At 42.7% G+C, this 23,382-nt stretch overlaps 1 protein-coding gene across 5 annotated transcripts in view; it reads right to left on the minus strand.

The window, feature by feature from the left end:
• The window catches only part of vmp1 (vacuole membrane protein 1), a 175,071-nt gene that overhangs the window by 26,872 nt on the left and 124,817 nt on the right, over nucleotides 1-23,382 (minus strand). For all 5 annotated transcript variants that reach the window (XM_070856944.1, XM_070856945.1, XM_070856946.1 and 2 more), the window contains 2 exons: nucleotides 10,381-10,461; nucleotides 8,854-8,970 (listed from right to left, as the gene is read on the minus strand). In XM_070856944.1, the coding sequence (XP_070713045.1) occupies nucleotides 8,854-8,970; nucleotides 10,381-10,461 (198 nt within the window). The remainder of the gene's footprint in view (nucleotides 1-8,853; nucleotides 8,971-10,380; nucleotides 10,462-23,382) is intronic.

Genomic DNA, 23,382 nt, shown 5'->3' on the forward strand with positions numbered 1-23,382 from the left:
TTGGCTAACTAACAGAAAACAGAGAGTCGGGATAAATGGGTCATTTTCCGGTTGGCAAACAGTAACTAGGGATCAGTGCTGGGACCTCAACTATTTACAATCTGTATTAATGATTTGGATGAAGGGACCGAGTATAATGTAGCCAAGTTTCCTGATGATACAAAGATGGGTGGGAAAGCAAGTTGTGAGGAGGACACAAAAAATCTGCAAAGAGATATAGTCAGGCTAAGTGAGTGTGCAAAAATTTGGCAGATGGAGTATAATGTAGGAAAGTGAGAGGTTATCCACTTTGGCAGAAAAAATAAAAAAGCAAATTATTTAAATTAAATAAGAGAAAAATTACAAAATGTTGCAGTCTAGAGGGACCTGGGGGTCCTTGTGCATGAAATACAAAAAAGTTATTATGCAGGTACAGCAAGTAATCAGGAAGGCAAATGGAATATTGGCCTTTATTGCAAGGGGGATGGAGTATAAAAGCAGAGAAGTCCTGCTATAACTGTACAGGGTATTGGTGAGGCCACACCTAGAGTACTGCGTATAGTTTTGGTCTCCTTATTTAAGGAGAGATATACGTGCATTGAAGGTAGTTCAGAGAAGGTTCACTCGGCTGATTCCTGAGATGAAGGGGTTGACTTATGAAGAAAGGCTGAGCAGGTTGGGCCTGTACTCATTGGCAATCAGAAGAATGAGAGGTGATCTTATTGAAACATACAAGATAATGAGGGGGCTGGACAAAGTAGACGCAGAGAGAATGTTTCCGCTCATGGGGGAATCTAGAACTAGCAGGCATAGTTTCAGAATAAGGGTCGCCCATTTAAAACTGAGATGAGGAGGAATTTCTTTTGAGGGTTGTAAATCTGTGGAATTCTCTGCCTCAGAGAACTGTGGAGGCTGTGTCATTGAATATATTTAAGGCAGAGATGACAGATTTTTGAGCAGTAAGGGAGCAAAGGGTTATGGGGAGCGGGCAAGGAAGTGGAGTTGAGCCCATGATCAGATCAGCCATGATCTTATTGAATGGCGGAGCAGGCTCGAAGGGCCAAATGGTCTACTCCTGCTCCTATTTCTTATTTTTTTATGTGTTTTAACTTGTGTTTATAAAGTGCCATCAATGGCCTCAGAATGTCCCAAACGACGCGTTTTTGAAGTGTAGTCCTTGTTACGATGTAGGGAAATATAGCAGTCGGCATCGCACATAGCAAGATCTCACACATAGCAATGAGATAAACAATCAGATAATCTGTTTAAGAGGGATTTATCGATTAATAAATATTGGTTTTGGACACTTGAACTCACTTGTTCTTTGAACAGTGCCATCGGAATCTTTAGGTCGACATGGGAGGGCGGTTTGACGTCTCATCCGAAAGACAGCACCTCAGACAGTGCAGCACTCCCTCAGTACTGCGAGGAAGTGTCAGTGTAGAGCATGTGCTCAAGTCTCGAGAGTGGCACTTGACTCCATGTTGCTGGAGGTGTTGATAGATATTAAAACGAGGCCAGTTCAGGTAGATGCAAAAGATTCCAAGACATTATTTGAAGAGCAGGGGAATTCTCCAGGTAATGCATTAGCTGTGAAGCATTGGGGACATCCGGAAACTACGTCAAAGGTGCTGTATAAATGCGAGCACTTTCTTGCAGTGAATTAAATATAGAATTTTTTTTTTTTTAGTTCTCCTCAAGTCATGCATCAGTTTCGAGGCAGATGTTTATCAGTGCCATTCAAACTGACTGGGTCAAGTCTCTAATTTGTCATTCTTGCCTGTGGGGAAGCAACTGCCTGCTGTCCATATTGGATGACAACTTGAGCAATAATGGGAACTACGCACACCAGGATCTGGGGAGCACGATGCACATTAGACTACTGCAGCACCAGCCGAGTGCAATTGAGGAATAGGCTGTATACACCGGTTAACCCACAACAGTCGAACATTTGAAACATCCTGGACTGGGTAGTACAATGGGTTAGAACACTTCTTTAACCGTTGGAATTTCAGTTTGAATTCAGGATGGAACAAGTGACATTCTCCTCTCGTGGCTGCAAGTGACACATGTGAATGAGCAGAGTAGGTTCCAACTATTCCTTTGCTACAGGAGAGGAGAGAAGGTTAAGGGAGGATCCAATAAAAGTGTTCACAATTATGAAAGGGTTCGAGGGGGTAAACAGCGAAAGAATATTTACACTGGTCAGCAATTCAGTAACAGGGGACATAGAGGGGATTGACAGAGGAACGGGAGGATACTGGTGGAAAGCATTCCGGTGGCAGTTACAGAAACTATGCTCATTTCTTGTGTCCAATTCTGGGCACCACACGTTAGGAAGGATGTGAAGGCTTTGAAGAAGGTACAGAAGAGATTTACCAGACTGGTTCCAGGGATGAGGGAATACAGTTGTGTGGATAGACTGGAGAAGCTGGGGTTGTTCTCCTTGGAGCAGTCAAGGCCAAGAGGAGATTTGATAGAGGTGTTTAAAATCATGAAAGATTCAGACAGAGTAAATAAAGAGAAACTGTTCCCAATGGCTGAAGGGTCAATAACCAGAGGGCGCAGATTTAAGGCGATTGGCAAAAGAACCAGAGGCGGCATGAGGAAATACTTTTTTTTTTTACACAGTGAGTGGTTAGGATTTGGAATGCACTGCCTGATAGGGCGGTGGATACAGATTCAATAGTAGCCTTCAAAAGAGAATTGGATAACTACTTGGAGAAAAATTTGCAGGGATATGGGGAAAGAGCGGGGGAGTGGGACATAGTGGATTGCTCTTCGAAAGGCCAGAGCAGACTCGATAGGCTGAATGGCCTCCTTCTGTGCGGTACTATTCTATGATTCAGGATCAAGTGCATGACTCTTGGCAGTAGAGATCCTAACTGGCATTATTCTAAACACAAAATTACAAGTGTAATTGAAATATAGTAATTGTTTTCAGTTTCCCCTCCACCCCCCCCTCCCAATAATATTTATGTGGAAAGACACCGGCGGGATTAGATATCATATTTCAACAGTTATGAGTAAGTCAGGAATGTTACTAGTAGTGACATAATGGGGCGTTGATCTGACACAAGGGAGGAGTTTAGCTCTCATGATGCCATGTCAACTGAGATCATGAAGACCAGTACATGGCACGAAACATTAAATTAGCATAATGACCACAAAAACGGGCTGGCAAATGAAAATATTTTAAAGAGGTCATTTAATTTATTCTACACTTAAATATCATGGACCTATTCATAAAAGTCATTCAGAATGAGTGATCGTATGGGCGGAGCTTTGGTGCTGGATTTTAGTTTACCGGGAGAATTTTATTGCAAAGGTTAATTGTGAGTGGGGGCAGGAGAAAACCAGGGACTTTCCACAGGGAAGAGGGGATACAAAAAGCATGGAAAATCACTCCCGGTTGCTCCTGCACAACTCTAAGTCAGAGTTTGAAAACAGCACCATGGAAACCCAGGCACAGGCTTTATCCTCTCAGTTCGGGTTGGGACACAGAATCAAGAATTTTAAACAGGCGGTTTTAAACATCGTGCCTGATCCAACCTCTCCTCCCCCCTCTCCCTCCGTAAGAGATACCAACTCTAACGTCAATTCCCTGCACTTTACCAACATCCTTGAACGGTTTGCTTTAAAACTTAAATGCCACATTTGACTTGGTTTCAGTAGCCATTTGTGGTAAACTATTTTATCTTTGCAGGAATAATATTCTCCTAATTCATAGGAATCCAGAGATTATATCTCTCATTACCGATTCGCCAACTAATGTAAATATTTCACTATTTACCCTCTCAATCCCTTTCATAATTTTAAATCCTTTGACTAGACCTTTCCATTTAACCTTCACGGCTCAACCATAATTTTTAAAGTCTATCAGAACTATGTTCCCTTATTCCGAATGTTATCCTAGGGGATAGATGTTGCAACTTTTCCATGCTTCCAATGCCCATTTAAAAAAAACACAGGACACCCAAAACTGCAGCCTAGCCATGATCATGCACAGATTTATCATGTCCTTGCCTCAGAACAGGAAGGCCCAGCCAGGGATGAACGATGTTTTTGAACCACCTTGCTAAGACCATACTGAATTGAAAGTAACTTGAAGCAATTAATTATCAAAATTCAAATCCTTAAAATACACGAATCGTAAGTTATTTAACAACATATTTGAATGGGGAAAGCAGCCTTCGAGCTCAAAGTTCAGCTTGCTTTCACTTTTGCGATTTGACTTGTGATTAGCCAGCTTTAAACTGATTTGCATTTTCTACCACACCGCCAAGATAAAACTGAGGTGATCTTATTGAAACATAGAAGATACAGAGGGGGCTCGACAAGGTAGATGCAGAGAGGATGTTTCCCCTTGCGGGGGAATCTAGAACTAGGGGGCATAGTTTCAGAATAAGGGATTGCCCATTTAAAACTGAGATGAGGAGAACCTTCTTTTCCTTGAGGTTTGTAAATCTGTGGAATTCTCTGCCCCAGAGAGCTGTGGAGGCTGGGTCATTGAATATATTTAAGGCAGAGATAGACAGATTTTTGAGATATAAGGGTTATGGGGAGCGGAGCCCAAGATCAGATCAGCCATGACCTTATTGAATGGCGGAGCAGGCTCGAGGGGCCAAATGGCCGACTCGTGTTCCTATTTCTTATGTTCTTATGAATGGTTGGTAACCATCAACATTAGGATCTGATCAGCTGGAAACCACTGTGCTAGAAATAAACCAGATTCGAACGTTGGAAGGGTTGTGTATTAAAGCTGCCCCCACTGCAACATTTCATGAGTTTGTTGGCATGAGAGGAACGTCGACTGCAAGGGGTTTTTACATTTTGCGCTAAAGAAACACAATACGAGCAAGGAGTAGGCCATTCGTCCCCACGAGCCTGCTCTGCCATTCAATAAGATCATGGCTGATCTGATCTGATCTTCTGTAGTTCAGATCAAGGGAGAATGCATTCTGCCACTGGGACTATGCCTTACTGGCGTACTAAATGGAGGAGATGTTGATCTTCAATGATACAACCTACAGAAGCACCAAATGTGAAAGGGACAGATAGCAAGGGGAGCTTTGGGAAGATTGAGCAACTTGCAGACCTTCTAGTAGTCATCAGCTCAAGAGTGATTCTTGACACAGACCAAGAGTTTTACTATCGAGCTGACAAAGCCATTTCCTCAGATGGACGCTGGGTTAAAGAGAAACAAATTTTTTTTTTTTTTTAAATGAAGACAACCAAAAGCAAGTTCACAGCTGGATTAGTGAGGGTCATATCAACACGTGACCCTCAGTTATTCAACCTACAGTTAGCATTATTGGCAAAACAAACAGGATTTCAAATTTCCTAAACTTTTACCTTTTCCCAAGTATGTTTTTAAAACATGCAACCAACCCTCCTCTAATCCTGCAACATGATCTGTAACCATTTACGACTGACCCTGAGATTTCACAACCACTCCACCACACCCTCACCGCCCCCGCAATCTAATTGAGCAGGGCAAAACTGCAATCACAGAAACGATTGAACAGTTCATATTCCTACTTGTAAATAACTGCTCTTTATAGTAATACATCATTCTGCAAGTTAGAAAATACAATGTGATTTAGTCTCACTTCAAACCTAAAATAACCCACAACTGTTGCATCAACTAACACCAAGTAGCACATGACATTCCCTTCCAACTAGGACCAAAGTTGAATGATCCAGAAATTTTGAGTGCAATAAGCCAGGCAGCCATTTTGGACACTCTGGTGGTGGGCTGAGTGCCTTCAGGCAAGTTCGGTCCCAGGTATTGGAATCTGCAATCAGCCAAACATTCAAGGTTTGGTCATACAACCAGGAGAAGATGGCACTTGCACACTAAATATTTTTTAAATTGAACTCTACGCATGTCATCACAATTATTTAAGTACATTACCCTAAAACCACTTAATATTTGCAGTCACAAAAATTAGACAATTATATCTAGATTTTTGCTTTGGAAAAGAAAAATATTAGTTCAATTTAGAGCAAGTCGCTAAGCAGCAATTTCCTCCTGGGTGAGGTTTTATCTGTTAGTGTGTAATTATTTAGTACTAAATAGCCACAGCTGAAAGGCAAGAGCCAAGACCAATTTCAGTCTATTTTTTAGTTCAAACATGTGACAAGCCCAGTTTCTCAGGAACAAATAATAAAGTGCATTACTTCATTATCACCAGGGTGATTTGAAATGTTCAACCTTGACCTACTTTAGTATAGAACACATCTGCCAGTTCATCTCTCAAAATTGTGTGACACATCATCTTTTAACCCTTAAGAGTATTGATGTACATTATAAAATTAGAGTTGTAAAATAATAAATATGGTTTAATTAATAATATTCTAGGGACAAAATGTCCTTTAAGCTTTTGTTCATTTTTTGTTTGTTCATGAGGTGTGCGTGTTACTAGCAAGGTGAACATTTATTGCCCATCCCCAATTGCCCTCGAGAAAGTTATGGTGAGCCGCCGCCTTGAACTGCTGTAGTGGTTGTGAGTGTTAGGAGCTTTCACAACCTCTTCTCCCCTCCCAAAAAAACTCTAGATTTACCAGAGCGGTGTATTATTTCCCAACTGGGGGTACAGAGAGCAAGGCGAATTGGGTCTGGGAGATCAGGCATAATTTACGCCACTTTTACTCACTTTTTGGCGGATGGACAGTAAGAAAAAAAAATCTCATCACCAGAGTTCCAACTCCCCTCTCCTGCCCCTTTATCCTAGGTGCGATCTAGAATTTACTGTGTAGATCAAGGGTTCTAATCTACACTCTAACACATTGGTGGTGCTGCACCATCCACCAGTCACGCTTTGTGCCCATTTAACCATTACCACAAGGCGTCTAAGAACATAAGAAATAGCAGCAGGAGTAGGCCACCTGGCCCCTCGAGCCTGCTCCGCCATTCAATAAGATCATGGCTGATCTGATCTTAGTTTAGCTTCAACTCCATTTCCCTGCCCACTCCCCATAACCCTTTACTCCCTTATTGCTCAAAAATCTGCCGATCTCCGCCTTAAATATATTCAATGACCCATCCTCCACAGCTCTCTGGGGCAGAGAATTCCATAGATTTACAACTTTCAAAGAAGAAATTTTTCCTCATCTCAGTTTTAAATGGGCAGCTCCTTATTCGAAGACTATGTCCCCAAGTTTTAGTTTCCCCTATGAGTGGAAATATTCTCTCTGCATCCACCTTGTCGAGCCCCCTTATTATCTTGTACGTTTCGATAAGATCACCTCTCCTTCTGAACTCCAATGTGTATACGCTCAACCTATCTTCATAAATCAACCCCCTCATCTCCGGAATCAACCCAGTGAACCTTCTCTGAACAGCCTCCAATGCAAGTATATCCCTCCTTAAATACGGAGACCAAAACTGTACACAGTACTCCAGGTGTGGCCTCACCAATACCCTGTACAGTTGTAGCAGGACTTCTCTGCTTTTATACTTCATCCCCCTTGCAATAAAGGCCAACATTCCATTTGCCTTCCTGATTACTTGCTGTACCTGCATACTCACTTTGTGTGTTTCATGCACAAGGAACCCCAGGACTCTCTGTACTGCAGCACTTTGCAATTTTTCTCCATTTAAATTATAATTTGCTTTTCTATTATTTCTGCCAATGTGGATAACCTCACATTTTCCCTAACATGACGAAGAGCATCTAAAGCACTTTGAAGGTTCAGGACCAGGTATACAAGTTTCAACTTATTTCACCACTCCAGCCCACAAATTTTCAACTCTTCTGGAAACACAGACTCATGCTAGGGCACTGTTGCATAACTGTTGGGAGCTCCTTCGTAGCTCTGCCAAGTGACTATTCCTCACGTGCGAGCTTAGATAAGTAGAAAGCGCAGTCTATTCATCCCTGGGTGCGGAGTGAGGCGGCACGGTAGATTGTTCAGTCCTGTCCTGATTCAAAATTCACACACGGGTATTTTACAGGAGGGATCACGGAATAGAAATCAGGATTGAGAAATCTGCTTAGGGGGCTTGAAGCACATTGTAGCAACTCAACATGTGCCAAGGCCAAGATCAGCAAACTCGTTGGCCTGGGGACTGAGATTGGGCCCGACCTGACAAGTTATTTCTAAAGGCAGATCATACAATCAGTAAATTATACCTTCCTTATTAAACTGAAAACAAAGGCGCACAATGAATTGAGCAAGATTTCATTGCGTGAGAGTACTCGGTAGTATTACGAGAGATTAGTGGGAAAGTTGCTGATTCAGTGTGAGCCTCAACATGTTTGCATATTTCCAAAATGGCTGAACGATTACACAATGCAGTTATTTTAACCCCTCAAGTGCTGGAATCCCTGGCTTCACCTATTATACTACAAGGATATCTAACCCATTTTGGACAAGCACAAGACTTCATAGCTTTATGTAACCCAGTCACCAGGAACAGCTGAAATCATCAGAAAAACACACACTCCAGTTTCCTTTCTAAGTATTAACTCATGTAAAAAGAAGTTTGGGAGGGGAAAAAAAAAAGGAAATCTTTGCCAGAGATAAATCAATGGGCCATTCAAACAGTGATAGAAATGTTATTGTAAACAACAGGCCCCACAAGAGGTCATCTCCGGCATTTTGTACCAATTTTTTAAGTCACCTTCTATGACCATTGGACCCTGGTTTGTATTTAGTGCAATGTTTAGTAGCTTAAGTTGGACAAAATGGAAGTTTCCACCATGCTAAAGGACATTGTTTATACACCAACAACCTGCTAAGGTCTAAACATCCCACCTTGAGGAAACCGCACAATTCAGTTGTCTCCAAAACTAGATAGAATCTCAAATATTTTGTTTAGACGCTGTTTGGCTTTGGCGCTGTTAGACACAGGTTGCTTTCACTTGCCTGAATGTGCATTTTCACAATAGCTTTTCCGATCAGAGTTGCTCCAAAGAAGGTCCAGAACGGAACGAGGAAGTGTCCGCATGTTATTCCAGCCAGGTCAAAGAGAGGATTGGGAATCTGCAACACATTCCAGGATAACATTTAACAAATAAAAACAACGGAAGTAGAAGAAAAATAAAAGGGGACTGATCGGTACAGAACTTAAATTTAAATCCTACCGCTGTAAAACATGCAAAAAATGACTCTTACGCCATCTGCTATAGATATTAATATAAAGGTGCAGGTATAATGAGGCCAATGTCCATCTGGCAATGCTGCCTTTAGCCTAATTGTCGTTCATCTATTTAATTTGTGCACCTGCTGGGTTTATTTTGCTGTTAAAAGCAGTGTAAACAGGGTTACAGAGAAGCAAATTGAAAGCTATCTCCCTCCTAGCAGATGGTGAAACTTGATTCAATTAAACTCAGGTTTCAAATTTGACACCTGCTTTTGAAAAATCTCCTTCAATTCCCCAACATTAATGCGACTATTTGCAACAATAGCTTATGCTTAGAGTTCCAGAAACAACATTCACAAGAAAGCAGTTTTCCTATAATTTACTCTTTAAAAATAACCCAGCAACATTGCAAGCCCTGTCACAAAATGCAATATAGCTTCAGGAATTGGGAAATCCATGATGAAAGAAACCAAGTACCATGGTAGGAAAACTAATCAACAAAATTAAATGAATCCTCTCTTTACTAAGCCCTCCTCCACAGTGGTCTGTGCCACAGAGCAAGAGAACAGGGCAGGAACCCTGATTTCCAGGCAATGTTCCCTTTAAGCTGCGCAGTAATGAGAAAGATCCCGCCCAGGCCGCTCACCAGCTTCTCCATTGTAAACACCGTGCGTGCGTAGAAATTTAAAGGGACACTAAAAGAAACAGGCTGCGCAGAACAAAGCTTGCAGGGAACATTGTTTCTAGGTATCAGTGCCAATAAGTGCATTCTTTCCACATTTTTGTCCACTGCGGACGGCACAGATAGGAAAACTCACCATGTGGGAAATCAGAGATATGACGCCCATTCTATTACAGTACTTCATGGTGTGGTCTTACTCCAGGACTTCAACATAATCTAGGCCGACACTTCCGTGCAGCACTGGGGGAATTCTGCATTGTTGGAGGTGCTGTCCTCCAGATTGAAATGTTAAGCAAAGGCCCCCGTCTGCCTATTCCCATGTCAAGTATTTTAAGAGCAGGAAGTTCTCGCTGGCCATCATTACTCCCTCCACCAACAGATCAACTGATCATTCATTTCATTCTTGTCTGTGGGACTTTGCGGTGTGTAAAATGGTTGCTGCATTCACCTACAAACACTCACTGCACTTCAAAGTAATTCACTGTATGTGCAACATTCTGGAAATCCCGAGACAGAATAAGGCTCTGCATAAATGTAATTTTGTTCTTTCAATGGAGTCACCACTTGATTTCCCTCCCAATCACTGCATACAAATCACTGAGCTTATGAACGTTCATCTTTTACTTACTGAAGCACAGGCCAAGATTCCAAAGAAGCCAACTCTTTGCACCAAGTTCTGAACGGCCAGCTTTGCTCGGGTGGGTAGGTCCTTATGGAGGAAAAATAAAAATTCAGGAAAGTACAAAAATCTCTAATGTCACAATGCCGTTATACTGCAGCTTCATATCAACACATAGCCAGAATTGCTTTGTATCTATCTCCGAGAGAGGTGTAGTGTATTTATTTGGTGATCAAATCGCAATCAGACTCCCGAGCACACTTTAGCCAAGAGATACAAGACCCTCACTGGTAGGTCACTTGAGGCTTTACACCAGGTGCAATACAACATTTGAGCTTTATGGGCACATCAGAAACGTACTTTAGAACATTGTAGTATTGGGAGAAACGATGTCTTTGCCTGCACGCTCCTATTAAATACTGTCTGGGAGTGGAACTTTGCAGATATGCGAGCTGAGAGTACGATGCATAGCAAGATACAGCTTGTACTCTAACTTGCATCTGCCATTTGTACATAGCCCATAACAAAGACCAGTGACTGTAGTATAGTGACACCTATACAATAGTTCTCTCTGGTTTTACCAGTCAAAAGATTTACCAGATGGAGGCTCCAAATGTAACAAGAGAGTTGACTTCACCCAAATGAACACCTTAAATTAAAAATCTGCATGGGAATTCAACCTCGGTAGTTGATGACTTGCTACGACTTACATACCTCGGTTATGCACTAGCTCAATGCAAGTCAATTTCTTTTGGCAATGTGAGCTATACACAAGATTTAACAGGCACTTAAACAGTCACGTGAAAATGCAAATCCATTTTTCCCCCCCGAAGGGTCATCCTCTCCGATGGTCAATCAGATGTGGCAATGAGACACACAGACCAGGAAGGTCCCAGAATGAAATTGCAGTATGTACTGAGTGAGTCATTCTAAACTGCAGTAGTGAGCTGGGGGGGGGGGGGGGGGGGGGGGTCGGGGTGTGGACAAGGGGTGAAAAAGTTAAAAAAATAATGGCCAGGTTTTCCATCAACTGTGCCTGTGTTTGTGATGAGGACAAGACCAACCTTGGCTAATTCACTATTTTAGAAGAGGATCCAGTAATTCTGAAATCAGTATAATTTTATCTGATGGTGATTAATTAAATAAAACAGACATAGTACACTCTATTGGTTCCAAACCGTAACAAGCCGCAAGCAGGTTAAGAAAAAAAATCTACTTCTCAATATGGTCAGGAAGTTGGCGAGATATGATATGGGCGGACCTTCCTTTCTTTCAAATTCAATGGAGAAAAGTAGATGGAGACAAGAAATGGGTTTGTGAAACAGCATTGAATGCAGAATTAGGGTAAGGGGTTGGGGGGGGGGAAGAACAGAAAGGAGACAGTTTGGCCTAGCTCAGTGAAGCAACCAAACACGGCCGATGGGCACAAATGTTCACAAAACAGATACCTTCGGCACAGCGATAGAACCATAGAATGATACTGCACAGAAGGAAGCCATTTGGCCCATCGGCCGGCTCTTTGAAAGAGCTATCCCATTAAACCCACTCCCCTGCTCTTTCCCCATAGCCCTGCATATTTCCCCCTTCCCCTCAAGTATTTATCCAATTCTCTTTTGAATGTTACCATTGAATTTCCTTCCACTGCCCTTACAGTCAGTGAATTCCAGATCATACCTTGCTGTGTAAAAAAAAAACCCTCATCTCTCCTCTGGTTCTTTTGCCAATTGTATTAAATCGGAGTCCTCTGGTTACCGAGCCTTCTGCCAACCAGTGAGTCATACAGACTAGGTAGGTCCCAGGATGAAATGGCAGTCGGTGCTGGATTCGCTATTCTAAACTGCAGGAGTCAACATGCAACAGTTGACTGCAGAATCTCCCGTAACTTCTGCCACTGGAAACAGTTTTATTTATCAAAACCATTCACTATCAAATCTCCTCTTAACCATATCTGCTCAAAGAACAACCCCCCAGCTTCTCCAGTCTCTCTACATAACTGAAGTCCCTCATCCCTGGTATCATTGTGGTAAATCTCTTCTGCACCCACTCCAAGGCCTCGACACCCTCCCTGAAGTATGGTGCTCAGAACTGGACACCATAATCCAGCTGAGGTTTAGCCAATGATTTATAAAGGTTTGGCATTTACTAATTAGCCATTTATTTTAAACATTGGATGGGTTTTTTTAAACTCAGGATGACAGGTCAACGGTAAACTAACTTTTTTCCCTTGCTTCTCTCCATCGCCCCGTTCAGAGTTTCACTTACTGTTTACTCTTATTACTTGAAGCATTTTACCTCTTTCAAATTATATGTTTTTAACTGTTTTGGTTCAAATTACACCAAACCTTGTGCTGAGCCAAATTACATTTTACCAGCTAGACTTGATCGACTTAAGAATAATTGTCCGGAATCTGAAGTGTTTTTCACGTTATATTTAAACGCCTGCAAGGATCTGTGCAGCACAATTTGCTACATTTTACTATGAAGTCCTGGTAACCAAAAGACAGCCTGTTAAAAATGGTTTCCACAAATTCTGGACTATGTATTGCTAATATTGAACATACTCGAACAGTGTCAAACTGGTTGAAGAAATCCTATGGGCAAATATGCAGGTGTCCTTTGAGAGTGTCTATTTATCCTTAGAAAGCAACTGTTTGAAGCAGATAAAATTCACTGAATTTCAAATGTCAAGGAACTTATTTTTTCTAATTTTGAGAGGTTTAGGTTGAGGCCTGCAGTGCAGGACATCAAGATTTAAGAGCAAGCAAGACAATGGGATAAAGAAAGTGATAGTGATTAAATAATGCCAAACTTGGGTTTTAAAAGCCTATAGATTGCAGAAATTGAAGGATATAAGTTCCATACTGCTAAAGGTCCTGGGAAGCAATGTAGCAGAGTAGGAGACTATGCAGTACGTTTCGATCTCAACACAGTGAACTTTGTAAGGAGAGCAAGAGCGTGTAGAATGGCATATTATCCTTTTAACAAGTTATGCACTTAACCACAACATACATTAGTAGGCTATATTTGATTTGGTTGGCTGCCCATTAGAGACCAATCCCAATGGAAACTCTGCTATTCTAAGAGTATGTTTTAAAAATAGCAACCATATTAGGAGACCTTTCAGAATTAAAATTGGCCTTTCTTCCCTTGTTTGAACAGAGATCTGGGGTATTTGGCAATATGAAGTCTCAGTTTTGTACAAAAAAAAACTCATTCTCAAGAACAACTGGTTTATTAAGCATTTCTTCCTTTGCCAACCCATAAGAAAGGAGATGATTTACGGGGCCCAAGTTTGGATCAACAATATTTGGCCAAACTTTGTGGAACTGTTGAGAACAAGCACAAGATTTAAAAAAAAACAAAGTTACAGATAGACTCGCACTTTGGCAAGTCCAAGGGTATAAATACCTTCCGAATTCACATCAGTTTTGCAAATTCACACTTGGCGATGGGGCACAAGGTGACGTAGAGCAACAAACTATGGAGCGGGGAGTGGGGGGAGAAACAGGTTTATTCCCTCTCTCAGCCACACTGTTGTGGAGGGTTAATGTTGTCTCTGGGTCACTCAAGGCAGCGCAGAGCAAAATAGAAGGGAGCCTGCTGCCTACACTTGGGTATTTATGTGGGCCGTTTAGATAATAAAACTAGGATACCCAGAGATTTATTTGGAGGTGGTCATTCAGCTCCTTGAGCCTATTCCACCATTCAATTAGATCATGGCCGATTTGCAGTTCATCTCCATTTACCAACCTCTGCTCCCCTCACCTAAGAATCCATCGATTTCAGTTTTGAAAATTTCATTTATAGAAACATAGAAAATAGGTGCAGGAGTAGGCCATTCGGCCCTTCGAGCCTGCACCGCCATTCAACAAGATCATGGTTGATTACCCACCCCAGCAACCCCCCCCCCCCCCCCCCAGCCACATCCAACTCCCTCCCGAACACATCCAATGAACTGGCATCAACAACTCTCCGCGGCAGGGAACCCCACAGGCCAACAACTCCCCGAGTGAAGAAGTCTCGCCCCATCCCAGCCCCAAACAGTCCACCCCCCCATCCCAAGACCGTGCTCCCCCTCCCTCCCGGCTCCGGACCCACCCAACACCGGGAACACTCCCCCCGCACCCAACCTGTCCCGTCCCGTCAGAATCCTTCCCAAATGCCAAACACCCCTGGATGTCGAGCCCCATAGCCACCCGGAGCCACGCCTCCGCGACGCCAACCACACCACATCCACCAATCACCATCTGCGCAGTCAACCCGTCCACCCCACTCTGAACACTCCCCGCACCGAGGCACAGAGCCCCCAGGCCTGCCCCTCCAACACATTTCGCCCCCCCCAGACCTCCGCTGCAATGTGGCCCCTCCCGTCCCCATTTAATCCAGGATTCACAACTTTTGGGTGAAAGAATTCCAAAGTTCCACTACCCTTAGCGTGAAAAAACGCTTCCCAATTTCGCTCCTAAATGGCCTGGCTCGCATTTTAACATTATGCCTCCTTGTTCTGGATTCCCCGACGTGGTGAAAATAGTTTGTGTATCTAGCCTATTGAATCCCTGCATCATTTTAAACATCTTGATTGGATCATTCCTCAATTATCCAAACTCAAGGGAATACAACCCAAGTTTATGCAACCCATCACAATTGGAGGCTTTAAGCCCTGGTATTATTCTGGTGAGTCTGCACTGTACATCACTGTTTGAAGTGAGCACACTGTGACATTCCTCACAGAAAAGCATAAATAAGTGTTCCTTTTTCAAAATATATATATTTTTGCCTTTCTCCTTTTCACGGATGTCTCTCGTGCCTTGCATCACACCTGGCAAGGGATGAGATTATGAGAGAGCTTGACAAGGTGGATGCAGAGAGGATGTTTCCACTGATGGGGGAGACTAGAACAAGGGGGCATAATCTTAGAATAAGGGGCCGCCCATTTAAAACTGAGACAAGGAGGAACTTCTCTCAAGAGGGTTGTAAATCTGTGGAATTCGCTGCCTCAGAGAGCTGTGGAAGCTGGGACATTGAATAAATTTTTTAGACAGTTTCTTAACCGATAAGGGAATAAGGGGCTATGGGGAACGGGCAGGAAAGTGGACCTGACTCCATGATCGGATCAACCATGATCGTATTAAATGGCGGAGTAGGCTCGAGGGGCCGTATGGCCTACTCCTGCTCCTATTTCTTATGTTCTTATGAGCAGGTGGGCCGCTGCAAGCCTGCACCCAATGCTTCTCGGAGGTGCACAAGTTCACCATGGGGTCAATTACCCTCCAAGTCCCCTCCTTTCCTCTAGGGAATCTCACATCCTCCACTGAACTCTTCATGGAGGAGACTGAATCTTCAGTTGTGCAGGGGAAAGGCAGTATATGCGCAAATCTGCATCTCATCACTGTTGCACAAACTAACCAACCCAACACATTGCACCACCTGTGACAAATTCACTATCTAAATTTAACTGATGTAAATGACTGTTTTGCTGGCCAGGGGCACAACCATTCACATCAAAGATCGTGTCTTGGGCAACTTGTAAAATTTTCAGATCCACCACATGGAAAATGAAACTCGTGTACAAACCTACTTCAGGCCCCATTTATGGAAACTATTTCAGTTATGTAAATGATCTTAAGCATGCCATTCAGTACCAAAAGAGAACACGAAAAACCGCATTCCACCCGTGGTTGTAGTTGCTAACCCCAAATTTACTAATCTGAAGTGCACCAGTTGGCCAGATGTGCTGCAGACGGCCATGCAAGGCTTTGATGAGTCAAGGTTTAGTCTGAATAATTTTGCGATTGTTAAATCACAATGGTACCATAGGTACAAGAATTTAATCCCCTGGACAAGCCTCAATTATCGCCTTCAAAACCTCCTACCCTCATAAAAAGAAATTCTGATCATCATAATCTTTTGCACTGGATGAGCGCACCAAGTGAATTATGCTGCCACTGTGACCATTCTTTCAGATGATCATATCCCCAAGGTTATTTCTCCCACAATAGTCCTCTTGCCAGGATCTGTGATGTAGCAATTCTCGTGCAGCATATTTCCTCTTCATCTGCTGTTGTCGCATGTGCACCTAACTGAACATACTCGTGCAAGAATCTGCCACACTGCGTGTTTAACACGTTTTTAAACATACTTCTCAGATAATGGAAAACTTTGACTGCCAGTGTATTTAATTTAAGAGCCTCAGCTATCTCATCTCTGACCTTATGCAAGATTACAAATTAAAGATCACCTAACTTCGATGAAAAGAACAGAGTTCTCTAAGTCTCACTTCTATTGTTTGAAGTCTAAAAACGTCTTCAAAATGCAAACTGTTGTTCAATCTTTGTTCAGCAGGTGTTAAGCTGTAACTGTGAATCTGTTCTTGGGGCTTTTAAATTATTTGTGCACCTATTTAGCCGTCAAAACACAGATGCTTCCCATCTCTTTTCTCCTTCTTCCTTTCCCCAACTTCTTACAAATATTTCCCCCTCCCTCCTTTATGGTCCTGAGTGCAGTACAAACTGTACAAAGGGTAGGCAAGCTGCCAACTCCATGCCTTCTGCCAATGGTTCCCCGCAAGCCACTGAAGCAGGAAAGAGAGATAAGCAAGTGGTTTATCAAATTCCCTACTGGCGAGGGAAGAAAGTCAGTCATCTACAAGGTATAACACACTCCCATGTCACCTCCATTGGCACAGTACAGATGAAACTGTTTGTGGGCTGACATCATTGGCAGAATAAGTTTCCTCTTGTTCCATGGTGGAATATTTTAGCGCACTAAACTAACCACAATTCCTCTGAACTCTAAATTCTTAACATTTAATAGAACTTGGCATGTATATTTTCTTAACTTTACCTCAGGTTAAAAGGAATGAGAAGAGACCGCCATACTTTCAGAAGTTCTCTCTTCAGGGAGTTTAGGGAGTTTGTTGAGGGAGTTTGTTCAGCGTGTAGCTGAACCACACAGATCAGAACTTTAGTTTGACCCTGGTCCATACCAAGTTAGACGATTTCAGCTAAGGTGGTGATAGCAACACTACAAATGGTCTCAAAGCCCCTTCATTAGGGAGGAGAAAAGCAGCCAGGTTTGCTGCTCCTGAACACCAGGCAATGCCACTGCTGGACATTGCATTCCATGTAAACATTGGGTGAGAACAGGACTGGGGCAGCTGCGATTATCGTCCCCTCTCCATGCTGGAATAGCTTATTACTGTTCGAGCTCAAATATAAATAGTGGGCAAGTTGACCACAAGTGATTGCCGAATGGAATGTAACCATATCCCTAGCAGTGAATTGATGCCTTAAGGAGAAAAAGTTATCTTTGAAGTTCTCCCTGTGGTTATTCATTACCAATTGAAGATTAGATAAGTGGCAGAGAGTCAACAGTAGTGGAAATAGACATGGTCAATTTGAGGGATCAAGTTCGGTCTGCTAAAGAGCCTTTACTTGATCTTATTCTATTATTTTCTTCTATCCTGATTTTCTGCTCCCATCATTGTGTGCCTTCTTTAGGTTGGAGCACAGACTAGAGATCGAGTCCAGGCTTCTGCCACTGTCATGCCTTAACCAACCCAGTACAACCGCCTAGAAGATCAGCCATGATCTTATTTGAATGGCAGAGCAGGCTTGTGGGGCTGAATGGCCGACTTCTGCTCCTAATTCTTATGTTCTAACACCCTCCACAATTGCTAATAATGTGGGAAGTTAAAACAATATGGTAAATTTCAAGAAAAAACTCGAATATTCCTTGGCCAAAACTTTGGGGGGGGGGGGGGGGGAGGAAATTACACAGCTAGGGAGGGGTGAAGCCATGGAAACAAGGAGAATTAATTTTTTTTTTTTTTTAAATCGAGGCACTGCTTAACCAGGATTCAATGTAGGTCAATGAGCACAGGGGTGATGGGTGAGCGGGACTCGGTGTGAGTTAGGCAGCCGAGTTTTGGATGACCTCATGTTTACGTAGGGTTGAACGAGAGAGGCCAGCCAGGTGTGCATTGGATTAGTCAAGTCTGGAGGTAACAAAGGCATGGATGAGGCTTTCAGCAGATGAGCGGAGGCAGGGGCGATGCTAGGGAGGTGGAAATAGGCGGTCTTCGTTATGGCGCGGATATGTGGTCAGAAGCTCATTTCAGGGTCAAATATGACACCAAGGTTCATCACCCACTTAAACATTTATAATGTAGTTCACTTCCACTGTCTCCCAGAGTAGCCTACTCCATATTTTCTGCCATCTGTATGAACTGTGTATTTATCTTTGCTCATCTAAGTTTGAATGCATGTCTCCTTGACTTAAAGTGAAGGTTAATTCTGATCATCTGACCAGAGGAAACTGCCAAAGAGCGTAATACACGTGCTAGAACCAGATATTTGGTTGATGGGTCAGACAAGAGCTGCAGCTGCAGCACGTAAACAGCAACAAAAATCAGTAAATCAAATTGAAAAGGATAAAATCAACAATGTCAAATGTAAGCTGGAGAGCTGGCCTCGACAAAATGAGAGCAAATTTCACCATGGCTAGTTGCCAAGTGGATTTTTATTTAAGGTGCCGGCTATTAGGCACCTTAAAATAATTTTTTTGGGTTGAAAAGTAAGCTTTTAAATTCAGGCTGGACTAGAAAGATAACCTTGTGACATTTTACAATAGGAGAACATTCACGCCCGAGAAGTATCCATGGAAGAAGAACTGAAGGAAATGTAATTGCCAGAAAGGTAATAGAACAAGGCAGCTGTGCTCTACAAAGTCCAGTGGTGAGGCTGTTCCAGACAAGTAATACAGTTTAATAGCAGGAAGCCTCCTTATGGCCTTGCTGATGCAATCTCACCATAGCAGTTCCAGCTAACTACTATAAACCTCCAAAGTCCACGTTGACAAATTCTTCAACAACTTTGTGGTTAGAGGAAGCTGGTTTTGTTCTGAGTCATCCCTGTCCAAACGGTTACTGGAAATGGAGAAGATTTCACAGAAGTCACGTGATCCTTCTAGACAAAACCGCACTTGAGAGGGTGCAGTAAAGGTTCACGGAGAACGCCCCAGGGTTACACACACACTGCAGCTGTTCCTCATTAACAAAAAAAAGAGTAACTCAATTCACATTGTGCGACTTTTCAACAATGTGTTTGCCAAATTAACACAAATGTTCCAGACTTCACAAAACATAGTTGTCAATCCTGATTCATAAACCCTTGGTTACAGCTATGAAACTTAATAGCTTCTTTTTTTTTTTGGTTAATGGTACACTTTTTCCCCCTTCACTTTATAACATTATGGAACAATGTACACTCACATGGTAACAAGCAAAAACACACTTCTGTACCAATTAAAACAGTGCAAACCGCAGAACATCTGAAAGAATTAAGTATTAGATCTGAAATATTTATTTTATTGAAAACCAGAAAGTGACAGTTTTGGAAAGGTTATCACCAGCTTTGGATTTTACTTTGAATCGGTTAAACCCTTGTTAGTATAATGTCAGTATGAATTCACCATATAGACATAGAAACATAGAAAATAGGTGCATTTGCTTTCTTAACCGCCTGCTGTACCTGCATGCCAACCTTCAATGACTGATGTACCATGACACCCAGGTCTCGTTGCACCTCCCCATTTCCTAATCTGTCACCATTCACATAATAGTCTGTCTCTCTGTTTTTACAATCAAAGTGGATAACCTCTTATTTATCCACATTATACTTCATCTGCCATGCATTTGCCCACTCACCTAACCTATCTGCAGCCTCATAGCATCCTCCTCGCAGCTCACACTGCCACCCAACTTAGTGTCATCCGCAAATTTGGAGATACTACATTTAATCCCCTCGTCTAAATCATTAATGTACAATGTAAACAGCTGGGGCACCAGCACAGAACCTTGCGGTACCCCACTAGTCACTGCCTGCCATTCTGAAAAGTACCCATTTACTCCTACTCTTTGCTTCCTGTCTGCCAACCAGTTCTCAATCCACGTCAGCACACTACCCCCAATCCCATGTGCTTTAACTTTGCACATTAATCTCTTGTGTGGGACCTTGTCGAAAGCCTTCTGAAAGTCCAAATACACCACATCAACTGGTTCTCCCTTGTCCACTCTACTGGAAACATCCTCAAAAAATTCCAAAAGATTTGTCAAGCATGATTTCCCTTTCACAAATCCATGTTGACTTGGACCTATCATGTCACCTCTTTCCAAATGCTTAATAATTGACTCCATCATTTTACCCACTACCGATGTCAGGCTGACCGGTCTATAATTCCCTGCTTTCTCTCTCCCTCCCTCCTTTTTTAAAAAGTGGGGTTACATTGGCTACCCTCCACTCCATAGGAACTGATCCAGAGTCAATGGAATGTTGGAAAATGACTGTCAATGCATCCGCTATTTCCAAGGCCACCTCCTTAAGTACTCTGGGATGCAGTCCATCAGGCCCTAGGGATTTATCGGCCTTCAATCCCATCAATTTCCCCAACACATTTTCCCAACTAATAAGTATTTCCCTCAGTTCCTCCTTCTTACTAGACCCTCTGACCACTTTTTTTATACGTAAGGTTGTTAGTGTCCTCCTTAGTGAATACTGAACCAAAGTACTTGTTCAATTGGTCTGCCATTTCTTTGTTCCCAGTTATGACTTCCCCTGATTCTGACTGCAGGGGACCTACGTTTTTGTCTTTACTAACCTTTTTCTCTTTACATATCTATAGAAGCTTTTGCACTCCGTTTTAATGTTCCTTGCAAGCTTCCTCTCGTACTCTATTTTCCCTGCCCTAAACCCTTTGTCCTCCTCTGCGGAGTTCTAAATTTCTCCCAGTCCCCAGGTTCGTTGCTATTTCTGGCCAATTTGTATGCCACTTCCTTGGCTTTAATACTATTCCTGATTTCCCTTGATAGCCATGGTTGAGCCACCTTCCCTTTTTCATTTTTACGCCAGACAGGGATGTACAACTGTTGTAGTTCATCCATGCGGTCTCTAAATGTCTGCCATTGCCCATCCACTGTCAACCCCTTAAGTATCAGTCGCCAATCTATTCTTGCCAATTCACGCCTCATACCTTCAAAGTTACCCTTCTTTAAGTTCTAGACCATGGTCTCTGAATTAACTGTTTCATTCTCCATCCTAATGTAGAATTCCATCATATTATGGTCACTCTTCCCCAAGGGGCCTCGCACAACGAAATTGCTAATTAATCCTCTCTCATTACACAACACCCAGTCTAAGATGGCTCCTCGACATATTGGTCGAGAAAACCATCCCTTATGCGCTCCAGGAAATCCTCCTCCACCGTATTGCTTCCAAGAAAAAGTGCAGAACACATAAGAACATAAGAAATAGGAGTAGGCCATTTGGCTCCTCGAGCCTGCTCTGCCATTCAATAAGATCATGGCTGATCTGATCATGGACTCAGCTCCACTTTCCTGCCCGCTCCCCATAACCCTTCACTCCCTTATCGTTCAAAAATCTATCTATCTCCACCTTAAATTTATTCAATGACCCAGCCTCTACAGCTCTCTGTGACAGAGAATTCCACAGATTTACAACCCTAAGAAGTTTCTCCTCATCTCCGTTCTAAATGGGAAACCCCTTATTCTTAAACTATGCCCCCCCGGTTCTAGATTCCCCCACAAGTGGAAATATCCTCTCTGCAACTACCCTGTCAAACCACCTCAGTATCTTATATGCTTCAATAAGATCACCTCTCATTCTTTTAAACTCCAATGAGTACAGGCCCAACCTTTCTTCATAAGTCAACCCCTTCATCTCAGGAATCAACCAAGTGAACCTTCTCTGAATTGCCTGCAATACAAGTATATCCTTCCTTAAATAAGGGGACCAAAATTGTACGCAGAGAGTCTCACCAATACTCTCTACAGTTGGAGCAGGACTTCCTGCTTTTATACTCCATTCCCCTTGCAAGAAAGGCCAACATTCCATTTGCCTTCCTGATTACTTGCTGTACCTGCATACTAACTTTTTGTGTTTCATGCACAACGACCCCCCCCCACCCCCCCAGGTCCCTCTGTACTGCAGCATTTTGTAACCTCTCTCCATTTAAATAATAATTAGTTTTTTTATTTTTCCTGCCAAAGTGGATAACTTCACACTTTCCCACATTATACTCCATCTGCCAAATGTTTGCCCACTCACTTTGCCTGTCTATATCCCTTTGCAGATTTTTTGTGTCCTCCTCACAACTTGCTTTCCCACCCACCTTTGTATCATCAGCAAAGTTGTCTACATTACACTTGGTCCTTTCATCCAAGTTATTAATATAGATTGTAAATAATTGAGGCCCCAGCACTGATTCCTGTGAAGCTCAAGGGGAAGGATCTGTGCTAATGGTAACCATAATCAAAGCGGCAATCTGGATGCATACAACTATTTTTTATTAAAAAGTGCGAGAAATGCAGTAGGAGTGAGGAAAATACAAGAGCAGACTGTGGAAAGCAACATATTCAAAGCATTATTGATGGTAGTTAGTGGACCTTTCACTACTGGCATTCTTCCTGGTCACATATCTTGAGCAAGTGACCAGATATTCATCAGAGTGGCATTTTCACAGCCTCTGGGATTTGATGTAGAACTATGACACTCACGCAAGTGTAGAAACTTGCCAGATGTCATACCAAACCAAATGACTTGCCCTTGAGTAGGTTGGGCCTATACTCATTGGAGTTCAGAAGAATGAGAGGTGATCTTATCGAAATAGGTAAGATAATGAGGGGGCTCGACAAGGTGGATGCAGAGAGGATATTTCCACTCATGGGGGAAACTAAAACTAGGGGACATAGTCTCAGAATAAAGGGCCGCCCATTTAAAACTGAGATGAGGAGGAATTTCTTCTGAGGGTTGTAAATTCTCTGCCCCAGACAGCTGTGGAGGCTGGGTCGTTGAATATATTTAAGGTGGAGATAGATTTTTCAGCGATAAGAGAATAAAGGGTTATGGGGAGCGGGCAGGGAAGTGGAGCTGAGCCCATGATCAGATCAACCATGATCTTATTAAATGGCGGAACAGGCTCGAGGGGCCAGGTGGC

The sequence above is a fragment of the Pristiophorus japonicus genome, chromosome 16 (assembly GCF_044704955.1).
Source record: "Pristiophorus japonicus isolate sPriJap1 chromosome 16, sPriJap1.hap1, whole genome shotgun sequence".
Lineage (NCBI taxonomy): Eukaryota > Metazoa > Chordata > Chondrichthyes > Pristiophoridae > Pristiophorus > Pristiophorus japonicus.